This window comes from Seriola lalandi, unplaced genomic scaffold, assembly GCF_002814215.2.
Source record: "Seriola lalandi dorsalis isolate HSWRI2012SDOR001 ecotype SW California unplaced genomic scaffold, Sedor1 jcf7180002054616, whole genome shotgun sequence".
Taxonomy (NCBI): Eukaryota; Metazoa; Chordata; class Actinopteri; order Carangiformes; family Carangidae; genus Seriola; species Seriola lalandi.
The window spans coordinates 113,631-125,647 of record NW_019525169.1 but is presented as its reverse complement, the minus strand read 5'-3'; the positions used below and the strand labels follow the sequence as shown (position 1 = coordinate 125,647).

Genomic DNA, 12,017 nt, shown 5'->3' with positions numbered 1-12,017 from the left:
GGGTGGGGTGGGGGTGGGGGGCAGCTGCTGGTAGGGGTGATTGAATGGCTGATGCCTGATGACTTTGAAATCTTGAAATTCAGCATCAGATCAAATCATCTTTAATTTTTGTACAGCAAATATCTGTTTGTGTTATTTTACATAACTGAATCAGCGCTTGTAGGAGACGCAAGACCACAGGAAAAAACCAACAAGGAAACATCATTCTTATATAGTTTTCCTGCAAAAGTGGATGGGGTTGTAAGAGATTACACCAATTAAAGCTTCAAAAAAAAAAAAATCATCAAAGTATCCTGTAATCACTTAAAAAAAGGAAATCCTGTTTATACAACAAAATTATGGATATTGATAAAACAGAGGTTCAAGTCTACCGTTGAAGAGCTTTCAGGTAGGATTCAGGAGCTTGTGTCCACTGAGAATTTGATTATCCCCCCCCCCCCCCCCCCCCCCCCGTTTCTTTCTTTTCTTATAAAAACAGGTTTTGTCACTTTTATTTATGTCACAATGCATCTTATCACAAATCTCTGGTTAAACACTGTTGAAAAAACAAGCTAAAACAGAGCAATTCAGTTTGGTGTATTTCATTTTTTTCTTTTATTGAGCATCTATTTACAGTGTTGTTAGCCAGAAAAAAGCAGATGAATAGTCCATGGACAAAAATTACAAGTGACCTAGTTGATAAAGATCTGGCTCATTGCAGTAAAAAAAAAAAAAAAAAAACATCTTCAACTAGCATGATGTGTTTGGCCAACAAATGTTTGTAGTTATGATGATTGGTAAAATTAAAATTAAAATCTGTACAGATTTCACAAATCACATAATCATGTTACTTGTTTCTAGATTGCTCACTCATTTTGTCTGTAATTCACTGCATGAATAATTGTACAATAATTAGGATAATCATTCAGTCTTCTGTAAAATGGGAAAACACATGTTTGGTTGGTTGAGATTCAGTTCCCAGTAAAATGATGAAATGAAAAAAAATCATTTTTTCCCACTGATTTCATGTCTTTCTACGCTTGTTCATTTTGCTCTATGTTGGCCACCAGACCCTTGGTGTCCACAGGGGCTCGGATCGGATTGTTGAAATATAACTTGTTGTCAAAGGTGCATTCTCCCAAGGCGGGGGTTGGTATCCGTTTACGGAAGAGGAGGAAGGCACCGAGTCCGACTATGGCAATTACAACTAGTACTACAGCCACAGTGATGCCAGCAGACCCGTGTGAAGCTTCTTCAACAATGTGGGCTAAGGAGGAAAAACATAGAGAAGTATTAACAGTGACATAATTAAGGTTTGAAACGTCATTTTCAATAGATATCTTAATCAAATTAACTTACCAACAGCTGGAGGTTTTTCTGTTGGTGTAATAACTAATAAATAAAAAAAATAAAAAAAAGGTGAATTACTCAATGTAAGTTACTGATGGGAAAATTTTAAATGACATAACAGCTGATTAAACTTACTTTTGGGTGTTTTGCAGATGTAAGACCTATATCTGCTGCAGCTGTTTGTACTCCACTGTCCACTGTCAGAATTGATGTCCACACATGAGTCTGACTTCGACGTCAGCTTTTTCCAGTTGGTGTAGTCCACAACGCTGTTATCGATCCACGTCCACTGACCTGCATACAGTGTGTAATGTACTAATGTTTGAGTTGATTGTTTTTGAAACTTTTACACAAGAAATGAACAAACTAAAGTGTTTTATGCTGACAAGAATGACGCCTGAATTTAGCTTCAGTAAGCCGCGCTCACCTTCATGGGTCTTGTAGAGGCCAATCCAGAAGGTTTTGGCCCCATCCTGTAGAAGCTCCAGGTTCTGTTGTATGAACAGACTCTCCTGGGGGTCCAGGATACTCACCAGGGCTGCACCTGACGAACACAACCACAGGAGCACACTGTTACATTTTATATGCATACAGATAATCATTAATCCGTGGAAATTCTTCACAACGTACCCATTTTCAGGCATTCAACTGAGGCATGGGCCCAGTTGTCCACCACTGAGCTACGGAAGGCATAACAGTGGCCTCTGAAAGGTATCCAGGATTTTCGCCACTTTGGCTGTGGACATTTGCCAGGATGCTGTGGAGGCTCAGTGGGAGCTACGTCTGAAAAAGAGACAGGAGATTGCATCGTAGTCTCAGGGACTGCTGGGTAACCATGCTTACTGTATATAGAGCAAGAGCACTAACAGAGGGGATTGTCTGACCTGGTGACCTCTTGCAAAGGGAATAGTAGTTATTAGTACATGGCGCAGTCTTCCATGTTTTGTCCACATCCATATACACACAGCCGTAGTTGTTTTTAGGCTCCTCCTTGCCCCATTTGGTGTAAGACAAGAGCCAGTTGTCGACCCACTTGAACCGACCGTCAGTCTGTGAAAAAAAGATATCACCACTTACACTCATGAAAGATTATACAGAACGACAAAGACAGACCCTTATGTTGGTTTGGTTTGAACCCTATTTGAAGTAGTAGTGTAAAATAACCGGCAGATCCTTTACCACATTGCTGTTGAGGCCAATCCACACAGGCTCATTGTGCTTGGAAATCTGCAAGGTGATGTATGCCTGGGTAACGGGGTTCAGGATACTGGCCATATCTGCATCGTCTGCTTGGCACTGCCTCCTCGCCTCATCCCATCTCATCTTCTGGGCCACAAGTTTGTAGGAATCATTGCCGAGCTTGTAGAAAGCCTTCGGTAACACGGTGGTGGGTGGGACAACTATCTGAGAATCTTCGTAAATAGGACACATCAGCCGTTAGCCGCAATCATAAGACAAACCTTTATACCTCATGGCCCTGTAACCTGGCCTTCACTCACCGATGTTTCTTTTACAGATGAAGCCTTTCTTTGAGTTACAGTCTTCCACTTTCCAGAATCCTGTTAGTTTGGAGTTGCTGCCCACCATAATCACACAGTCGAACATCTATCGGGCAGAAAAAGGTGCATTAGTTCAGCTTGGTTGTACCGCTTTGAGGGGTTTTATCTCAATGAGACTATGCACATTGATTGGAAGTGAAATGTACACATATAGATATCTGAGGTTAGGATAGAGCTGACAGGATATCTGGTGATAGTAGTAGTTTTTTGTTTGCAGGTGTCATCCATAATATTTTACACCTCTTTGCAACTATTCTGCAACTAGACTTGTTTTTCTTTTTTTTTCTTATTATGCTTTTTACTTGCTTTTTATGCTTCTTTTATTTCTGTTAAGCACATTGAATGGCCTCTCTGTATGATAATGTGCTATACAAATACATTTGTATACATTTGTAATCAGATTATTGAATGAAAGTGTAGGAGAGACAGTTGTACAGTAAAAACTTTGGATAAAGAAGGTGAAACGACCTCATCCATGAATGAATAACGTCCATCGGGCACTGTTGTTGGATGTCCTTTGGCCCAGTTGGTGTATGAAATGCCTTTGCCGTCTGTCCACACAAAATGCATCTCCCAGTTAACGTCGTTCATGCCGATCCAAAAATCTTCATTGTATCTCAGCATCTGCGTTGTTAGGAAAGCTAAAAAGAAAGAGGCGTTTCTTATTTACATAAGACTTCATCACTCTTACAGTCAACCACAGAGGAAAGTGCTGTGTGAACATTGCCGACGTGCTGATCATAGCACTCACCTTGCTCTCTCTCGTTGACGATAGAAACCAGATTTCCTCCCTGGTTTATGCAGTACGTCCTGGCGTCCTGCCAGCTCTTGTTGTCATCCCCCACAACAATTTTGTAGCACTGTAAAAACAAGATGATTCTGAGGTGTTTTTTAGAATAACAAGCAGATGGAAAGTAGTTAACTAGTGACCGTTCAAGCTTAGACAAAATATGGAAAGACATTTTATCAAAACAGCTTTACATTGCGTACATCCGAGAATTTAATTCACTTCCTAAAAGCAGGAAGAAACCTTTGTCTCAACTGCACTGAAGTGATCTGTGTTGTAGATAGTTATATGTAATTACCTTTCCTTGGAAGGATAGCCACTCTGGTGCACAACCTCCCCTTGGAATAGTGGTGGGGGCGATTGTTGTATTGATAAAACCACTGCTTCTTTTGCAAATAGAGGGTAACTCCATACCACAGTTAATATCATTCCAGTACCCTGTATGTGCAGTGTTAACAGAGAACAATGAATAAATAATAATAAGAAAATAATTATTAGCTAATGTTTACCAAATCAACACAGTATAGACTGTCTCTGCTTTAGACTCACCCATGCTCTTGTATATAGAAACACAGTTTTCATCATTGTTAGCAAAGTTGGGCTCATTCCTTTCCCATGCAGTGTAAGTTATAGGGGTACCGTCCACCCAGCTAAAATTGGAAAAATTAAAATGAATAAGATGCAATTAATTTAAAAAAAAATCATCACATCTTCATTTCTGTTTTGTATCAAATGTCAGACTAGTTTTGATGTCAAATAGCCAGTATCCCAGTAGTGCTGTGCTTTAATATTGTAGTTTCATTTACCTAAATGACTTATCCAAATTCACTATCATACCAATGTAGTATTGTCCTTCTGTGCCTTTTGCTATCTGTTGAAACATAATGTAAAGAGAGACATTACATTAAGGTTAAATCAGCTGTTTCAGTACATTTGCTAGCAGATTTTTGAGAACACACATGTTGCCATTTTGAACTTATTGAACTTAGATACTCTTAATCTCTTGCCTGTTTCCAAAGGAACTTCCTCTCACTCTCCCCTGTGATTACGACAAGTTCACCAAAATTTTTTTTGCAGTAGGCTCTGGCAGCCTCCATAGGTAGGTTGTCAGTGTTGATGAAATACTGCGTGTCATTGTATATGAGCCAACCATCTTCTGTGGTGTTGTATACTGTAAAGGGGAACAAAAAAGTTACATGATGTCTCACAGGGACAGTGTTTGGGATTGATGGAAAGAAGACTAAGTGAGTCTACAGCCACGCTAGCAGCTCAGCGGGGCTGAGCCGGTTTACAATCTCAATTCTAGCATGCTGATGTTTAGCAGATACAGTCTTCACCATCTTAGTTTAGTGTGTTAGCATGTTGACATTTGCAAATGGGCACTAAGTCAAAGTTGAAGCTGAAGAACATGGTGTTATTTTAACATGTATGTGTATTTAGACATATGCTAATTGAACAGCCAAGCCACTAGCATGGTTCAAAAGAGGATCGATAAAGAGCAAGGTAATTAAATCAAGGAAATAATTACCCGTAGATTTTAACTCCCTGCTGCTGAAACTTACCTACTGCAACTATGGCAGGCTCAGGTTTGGGAGTCACACCTGAAAATACAAGAACCATGATGGAAGAATCGAAACAGCAGGGTGAAGCTCTGATGTAATGTCACATAACTAACTAGTTTAGATAAATGGCTGTATGTAAACTGGAGCTCCATGATGAGACCAGTCGGCGTTACCTTTGCCTATCTGGCAGATCCAGTCATTGTAGGCCTCACAGTGCCGATCATTCCAGTGCCGTCCGTAGTAAAACTGGACTTCTGCACAGTGTTCGTTGTCATTGTAATTGTTTGGTTCCCCATAGCCCCAGTTCTCAAAGCCGTTCTAGATCACAGTTGTTGGAAATACACATTATTAGACCACAACTGAGAATGACAGTGAGTAAAGATTTTAGTGATAACAATGAGGTGTTACATACAGCAGACCCGTCAGTCCAGACAAAACCTTTACTGGTGTCAAGGGAGCTGAAGCCAATCCAAGCTGCATCAGTGGCATGAAACCTTTATGACAGCAGAAAACACCGGTATTGATTACACAAACGGCCGATTAGCGTAATCTAAAATCTGACATATGCAAGATGGCAAGTTCACATACGGAGCATTGTTAAGGTCCTGCATACTGTGGATGCTCATCAAGTCCCCACCAACAGCCTTGCAGAAGTCGTGCGCTTCTTGCCAAGTCTTCTTAAGGTCCCCCTTTTTTTTGTAAAGCTTTTTAATGAGTGAAAAAGAAAAACGCATTAAGTTTCATGTTCTCGAAAAATAGCACAAATTTCACATATTAATTCAGTTCATCCTCCTACTTTGTAGCAGGTGTTCCTTTTGGCAGCAGGGGTCCACCCGGATGCACAGGTCAGGGCCGGGGTGGTGGGTGGAATTGTTGTCATCTGTACACCCTCCGCTGGTTTCTTGCAGATATATTTTTCCTTGTTGCTGCAGCTGACAACATCCCATAATCCGGCGAAAATCCCAGTTGTCATGGCAACACATCCTTGTTTTCTGTCTTTTTTATTAAAACACACAGAAAAAGAAATGGGACCTCGAAAATGTCATGATCCCAATCAGTTAGGAGTGCTTCGATGAATGTGTGTGCTAAATTTCCTGGCAATTATTCACCACAGATCTAGTTAAAATGTTGGGGAGTCTCCGAAGTCTTTAGGGTATATCATCTGGGAACCATGAATGTCTGTAAAAAATTTCATGGCAATCTATAGTTGTTTCAGTCTGGACCAAGACACATTAACAATGCCATCCAAAGAACCTATGAACTGCTAAGTTTACCATACATAGAGCTTCATGACTCTGCCGATCCAATCAATGAATCATTTATACATGTACAGACATATAATTAGTTGCAGTAGATAATGTAAAACTTGGGAAGTACAGATATAAAGTACAACTAAAGAGAAGCGTGCTGTACCTGGCATTCCCACATTGAAATGAGTGAACGTGACCTTTCTACTGGTGGTCCACTGGAAAGTGTTTCTGTCTTCTGTGTTGGACAAACCAGTCCAGAAATACTTCTCTGGTCTTAACCCGACCAAACTGACCAGGAGGGCGTTTTCGTATCTGCGTGGAAACATATGAAGGCAGAAAGGTTAGCAATACAATGACTCCACCACCATTCAACACTTGTTTGAAGTTCATTATATGTATTGATTCTTTTAAAGCAGCTGTTTCCCATCATTTTTTATCATTGACCTATTGGAAAAAATTCCACATACATGATATGAATATGGAAATATACCTGTCAGCCACATCCACCAGGTTAGCGCCAGCCTCTGAGCATGTCCGCTTTGCCTCATCAAAAGTTTTTGTCTCAGCTCCAATGGTGTAACAGTATGAACCAAACCTGATTGAACCCTTCAGATGATGAAAAAAAAAAACACACACACACACACAGTGTCTAAATCTGTTCTGAACACTTTATTGTTTAATTACACTTAAATTCAATGACATCACTCACTAGCTTGCATCCAGGGTTGGCTTCCTCTTTGGCGCCTTCACCTGGTTTCGTGGAGGCCTTCTTCTTACAGATATACCCGTACGTCTTCTCACACATGTGATCTGCCCACCTCCCATCCTGTTTGAGCAATATATCAATGCTAAAAACTCGTATCACAATACAGCTATTTTAATATCATAAGTGGTGAGTGATGGGTCTTACCTTTCCTGTGATGAGGACACAGTCTTCCTGGAAGTTGGTCGTATGAGATGGCTCACCACTTTTCCAATGGGTGAAGGTAACGTGGGAGTGATCGGACCATTCAAACAGCATCTGGTTCCTCTGATCATTCAAGCCAATCCAGAGCATATCAGTCGACACTAAGGGTTTTAAATGCATGTAGATGTCAAATTGGCCATAGAGTGAAAATTGTCAGATTTGATCTCTTCTGTATTTTAGTTATACGCCTATCTGCTTTCTTGCAGAGAGTTAGATAAGAGGATTGATGCCGATCTCCTTTCTGTATGGTAAATATGAAGCTGCAGCCAGCACACCATTAGCTAAGCTTATGGAAACTAGTGGGAAACAACTAGCCTGGCTGTATCCATCACTTACAAAAACTGCCTACCAACACCTTCAAAGTTCACTAATTAACATTTTATATTTTGTTTATTTAATACAACAAAAAGGTAGCTAGTGCACGTGAGCTAGTCAGTGGCTAGCTAGGGTTTAGCTAAGCTAGCTAGTGCACTGTGATGGCTGAAGTTAAAATATTGAAAAAGTTATAATAGTTAATTATAGTTATTTTAGACGAGACACTAAGTCAGTATTTTGAGAAGGTTTCTAATTATTTTGAGGCAAAGTGGTAGAAAAGGGTTTACAAAAAACTAGAATGTAAAAATGACAAGTAAGGAGATTGAGAGGGGGCTTTGTGCTGTTGTGCTATTTCTTGGCCTTGAGAAGCGGCTTATTGGGAATCTTGTCATCACTGTGCACTTTCCAAGCAACCAACAGAGGTTTCAGGAAGTTATTTCATCTGGGAAATAAAGCAGTCTGGCACAGAGCCACCACCCCCACCACAGAAAACCACAAACTTAACTTTCATTTCATTTTTGCACTTCAGTTTTTTGTATGGATTAAACAAACAAAATACAGAAATGTGTAAGAGATGTATTAGGTAGAGAACCACAGAGGTGTTGTTATTTTTATTGTTACCATCTGCTTTCAGTCTCTATACTAAGCTAAGACTTCATATTCAATGAACAGATATGAGTAACTCTCAGCAAGAAAGGGAAGAAGCATTTCCCAGAATGTCTAATTATCCCTTTAAGATTCAGATCAGTTGCTTTTACTATTAAAGTCGCACAAATTAAAATTATTAAGAAGCTGTTGTAAAAAACAATGAATCAATTTAAAAATAATGAACACTTACAGTATCCAGATTGAGATATGATGAAGCTCTGCTCTTCTATATTGAGTATGCTGGCCAAATCTCCTCCCTCTTTGTGGCACGCAGCCAAAGCTTCGCTCCACATCTTTTTATTCCTCTCCAGGTGATAACAGTTACCTGCATAAGGAACCCAGTGACTGGGGCAGAAGCTGGGCTGGTCTTTGCCTGTGGATAGAGACCGAAAGAGAGAAGATTATATTCAGTTGTCCGTTCGTACCATGAAGACTCACTCCAATAACAAAGCAGAGTCTGATCATTTTGAATTATGATATTATTTTACTTGGTGGTGGGGGCAGACTGGTAGAGTTTCCTTTGCGACAAATGTAACCAAGTTTCTTTGTGCAAGCGCTGCTCTCCCATTTTGAGGCTTTTGCAGCATTTAGGGTTGCACATGTGAGCCCAGGCTCTGATGAGGGATGACCTGTTGGAGACATACAGTAAATCCATGTATTATTTTTTATTTAAAATCATAAATCTGTTCAACTGTAAATATATATATATATATATTTTTTTTTTTTAAACAAGCCTGTTGTTTTTATAAAATCAAATATCATGACATAATGTCCTGTCACAGAGTATGTTTTTACTTACCTGGGGCCCAGTTTAAATATCTAAATGGGTTTCCATTGCTCCACTGCCATCCACTCTCAAAATCCAAGCTGTTCAGTCCAATCCACAGAGATGTTCCCAAATTATTTGTCAACCCTGTGTCAACACATGCATCATAAAGTTATTATATTATATTTAATAATATAACACATCAGTGGTATGGGTAGCTGATACAAGGTGAACTTTGTACCTGAAATGTATGACTGCTCATGTAGCTCTACGATGCTGAGGAGGTCGGCTCCCTGCTGCTGGCAGCTCTTTCTGGCCTGATGCCAGGTCAACACTGACTGTGCATTCCTCTGATACTGAACCCCTGTGACTGGGTCAGTGTCCCAACCTGAGGATGCTGGATTATGGGTAAAGACACATGAAATACTATAATTTATGAGGGAAATTATTAGACCTTAAGTGTCTTTGAGTGTCTCAAAACTGAAGACTGGGCAACATCTTCTACATTCTTATCTTGGACTGTGTCCTGTTTCATGGGAAAAAAAACTATTGTAAAAGTGAGCATGCTTTCTTTTCCTGTTCTTCTCCTGCCCCAGTTTTAGAGCAATGTCAGGGGAAAGACAGGCCGATGAGAAGAGGAAAACAAGGACAGTGCTGTGTTGACAACTCATGAGAGGAAGTGGTATTGTTGTTCTGCTGGGGGAGAGGAGGAGGGGGGTCAGAAAGCAGACCTGTCAGCACTGACCTCTTCAGTGATAGCACTTACAGAAATGACAGAAAAACAAGATAATTCTGGGTGGTTTGATAAAAAAGAAGGCAGTGTGGTGTGTTTACACTGCCCTCTGGCTTCTTTGTAAAAGCATTAGTCGCAAGAAATAGATGTCACAAAATGTTAATGAGTCAGTTTTGTTAGTCCCGCTTACCTTGGGTTGGACAAAAGCCCCACTTCTTGGCTTTATCGTAATCTCTCTCTGTAGCGCACCACAGCTGTCCATCTGGTCGACCGTCCTTTGTGCATTCAGCGTACCACTTCTCCCCAAACTTAAAAGGGAACTGACAAGGGCCTCCAAAGGCATTGCCCCCTATTGTGAAAATCTCTGAGGAGACAGATCAGGAGAAGTATGTGGACATGTAACCATTATAGCAATACGTGATTGTCAATTATGGGCATTAATTTTCTGTCATAACAGCCTCCACTCTTCTGGGAGGGCTTTCCACAAGATTTTGGAAGAGATTTTCTCCCACTCAGCAACAAGAGCATTACCGAAGTCATTTATTGGTGTTGGGTGCGAAGGCCTGGCTCGCAGTTCCAGTTCATACCAGAGATAATAGACGGGGTTGAGGTTAGGACTCAGGTTCTTCCACACCAAACTTAGAGAGCGATTTCTTAATGGACTTCACTTTGAGCACATGATGGGAGTGTTCTCCTGTTGTCTAAAATATCATTGCAAAGCTGTAGTTTAATTAGAACCAAGGGGGTAATCTAAATCATTGGAAAGAGCCCCAGACTAAAAGTACACAAGTGCATAGCTACATACTTTTGGCTGTAAAATGTTCCATTTATGACGCATTTGCTTGATCTGAACATGAAGCCTACAGCACTGTAGGTAAATTTGCTAAATTGCCCTAATTCACAGAAACGACTGGTCCAATAGTCAGACTACAGATTTGGGAGGCAGCCCTTCAAAGGTCAGTGCACTACATTGCATTTAGAGTGCATCCCTTCATATCAAACAAAGCTTGATATTTGCGACGCATTACCAGCTGTGCCATTCTGGACAGTGAACTTTCAGACCAAAGCACATGACATCTGAGTGTGCTCACTGAAAGTTGCTAATGCCTTGAACATGACTTTATTTTTGAACAGGCATGTCTACCCCCAAGTAAGTAGTCTATGCTTTCCAAAGAAACATCCCCTCACTTTAAACACAACTATGTCTTGAAGTTTACACACGTTTTCTTTAAATGCTGCATTTCTCATGATGACTTTATTTTACTTTGTTTATCTTTATCTACTGTAACATACATTTCAGTAAATAGCTATGCCCAGAATTTCAGGCATGTGACTACAAGATTATTGGTTAGATTATTTGCCTTTTCATTTACTTCCAGAATAATGTCTTCTTCATAAATATACATACATTTTGACTTCCCAATGTAAGACAGTGGTATAATAGAGACCCTTGTTTGAAATTTAAATGTAATCTACAGCCATAGCACCTGTTACTTAGGAAATTACAATTTTGCTATATATTGCAACTGTACAGTACCTACAGTACTGTACAGTGCCTTTTCTTTTTAATTGCCTGGAATTCCTACCTTGATACCCCTTTGAACAAAGGTCACCCCGAGTGCCAAATATCCTCCAGCGACTCCACAGCCCCGAGCCTTTGTAGATCATTATGTTCCTCTCATTGCGGTTGCCCCAGTTTAAGTGGAGGTCCTGGTCTTTTAGGCCGAAGAGAGTCTCATTCTTGCACTGCCAATGCTGGAGGTCACTCTTCTCATCGCATTCAAAGAGGAGCACCTTCACCCAGTCTTTTATCTCTGTGGCCCCCAGACAGAGCTTGAGGGACAGACTGAGGACACGCGACTGGGAAGCCCAACGAAACTGCTGCTGTTTGGCATGAGGATCACAAGGGGCCACAGTTAGCGATGTGGCACTCTCCACCTTAATGCACTTGTTGTGGTTCTCATTGAAGATCAGGAAGGAGCCACTGTCTGAAGTAGAATAGAACAGCTTTAACAACACATCTCATATGATCATTTCAAATTTACAAGATGATTACTCTCATAATTTCACTCACAGCCAAGTTGAAAACATTTTTTTTTTT

General features: G+C 40.4%; 1 protein-coding gene across 1 annotated transcript in view; it reads right to left on the bottom strand.

The window, feature by feature from the left end:
* Positions 1–565: 565 nt before the first annotated feature.
* Positions 566–12,017, bottom strand: part of mrc1a (mannose receptor, C type 1a) — a 13,697-nt gene continuing 2,245 nt past the window's right edge. Inside the window, exons 2-30 of the mRNA XM_023420069.1 lie at positions 11,503–11,904; positions 10,107–10,280; positions 9,425–9,580; positions 9,217–9,330; positions 8,906–9,046; positions 8,608–8,790; positions 7,398–7,555; positions 7,197–7,313; positions 6,978–7,093; positions 6,651–6,799; positions 6,034–6,233; positions 5,826–5,941; positions 5,650–5,731; positions 5,411–5,555; positions 5,238–5,276; positions 4,683–4,846; positions 4,482–4,546; positions 4,225–4,325; positions 3,974–4,113; positions 3,640–3,748; positions 3,357–3,529; positions 2,829–2,934; positions 2,509–2,741; positions 2,214–2,379; positions 1,960–2,112; positions 1,757–1,873; positions 1,465–1,623; positions 1,339–1,371; positions 566–1,246 (exon numbers count right to left, since the gene is read on the bottom strand). Of these exons, the coding sequence (XP_023275837.1) occupies positions 1,014–1,246; positions 1,339–1,371; positions 1,465–1,623; positions 1,757–1,873; positions 1,960–2,112; positions 2,214–2,379; positions 2,509–2,741; positions 2,829–2,934; positions 3,357–3,529; positions 3,640–3,748; positions 3,974–4,113; positions 4,225–4,325; positions 4,482–4,546; positions 4,683–4,846; positions 5,238–5,276; positions 5,411–5,555; positions 5,650–5,731; positions 5,826–5,941; positions 6,034–6,233; positions 6,651–6,799; positions 6,978–7,093; positions 7,197–7,313; positions 7,398–7,555; positions 8,608–8,790; positions 8,906–9,046; positions 9,217–9,330; positions 9,425–9,580; positions 10,107–10,280; positions 11,503–11,904 (4,244 nt within the window). The 3' untranslated portion in view covers positions 566–1,013. The remainder of the gene's footprint in view (positions 1,247–1,338; positions 1,372–1,464; positions 1,624–1,756; positions 1,874–1,959; positions 2,113–2,213; positions 2,380–2,508; positions 2,742–2,828; positions 2,935–3,356; positions 3,530–3,639; positions 3,749–3,973; positions 4,114–4,224; positions 4,326–4,481; positions 4,547–4,682; positions 4,847–5,237; positions 5,277–5,410; positions 5,556–5,649; positions 5,732–5,825; positions 5,942–6,033; positions 6,234–6,650; positions 6,800–6,977; positions 7,094–7,196; positions 7,314–7,397; positions 7,556–8,607; positions 8,791–8,905; positions 9,047–9,216; positions 9,331–9,424; positions 9,581–10,106; positions 10,281–11,502; positions 11,905–12,017) is intronic.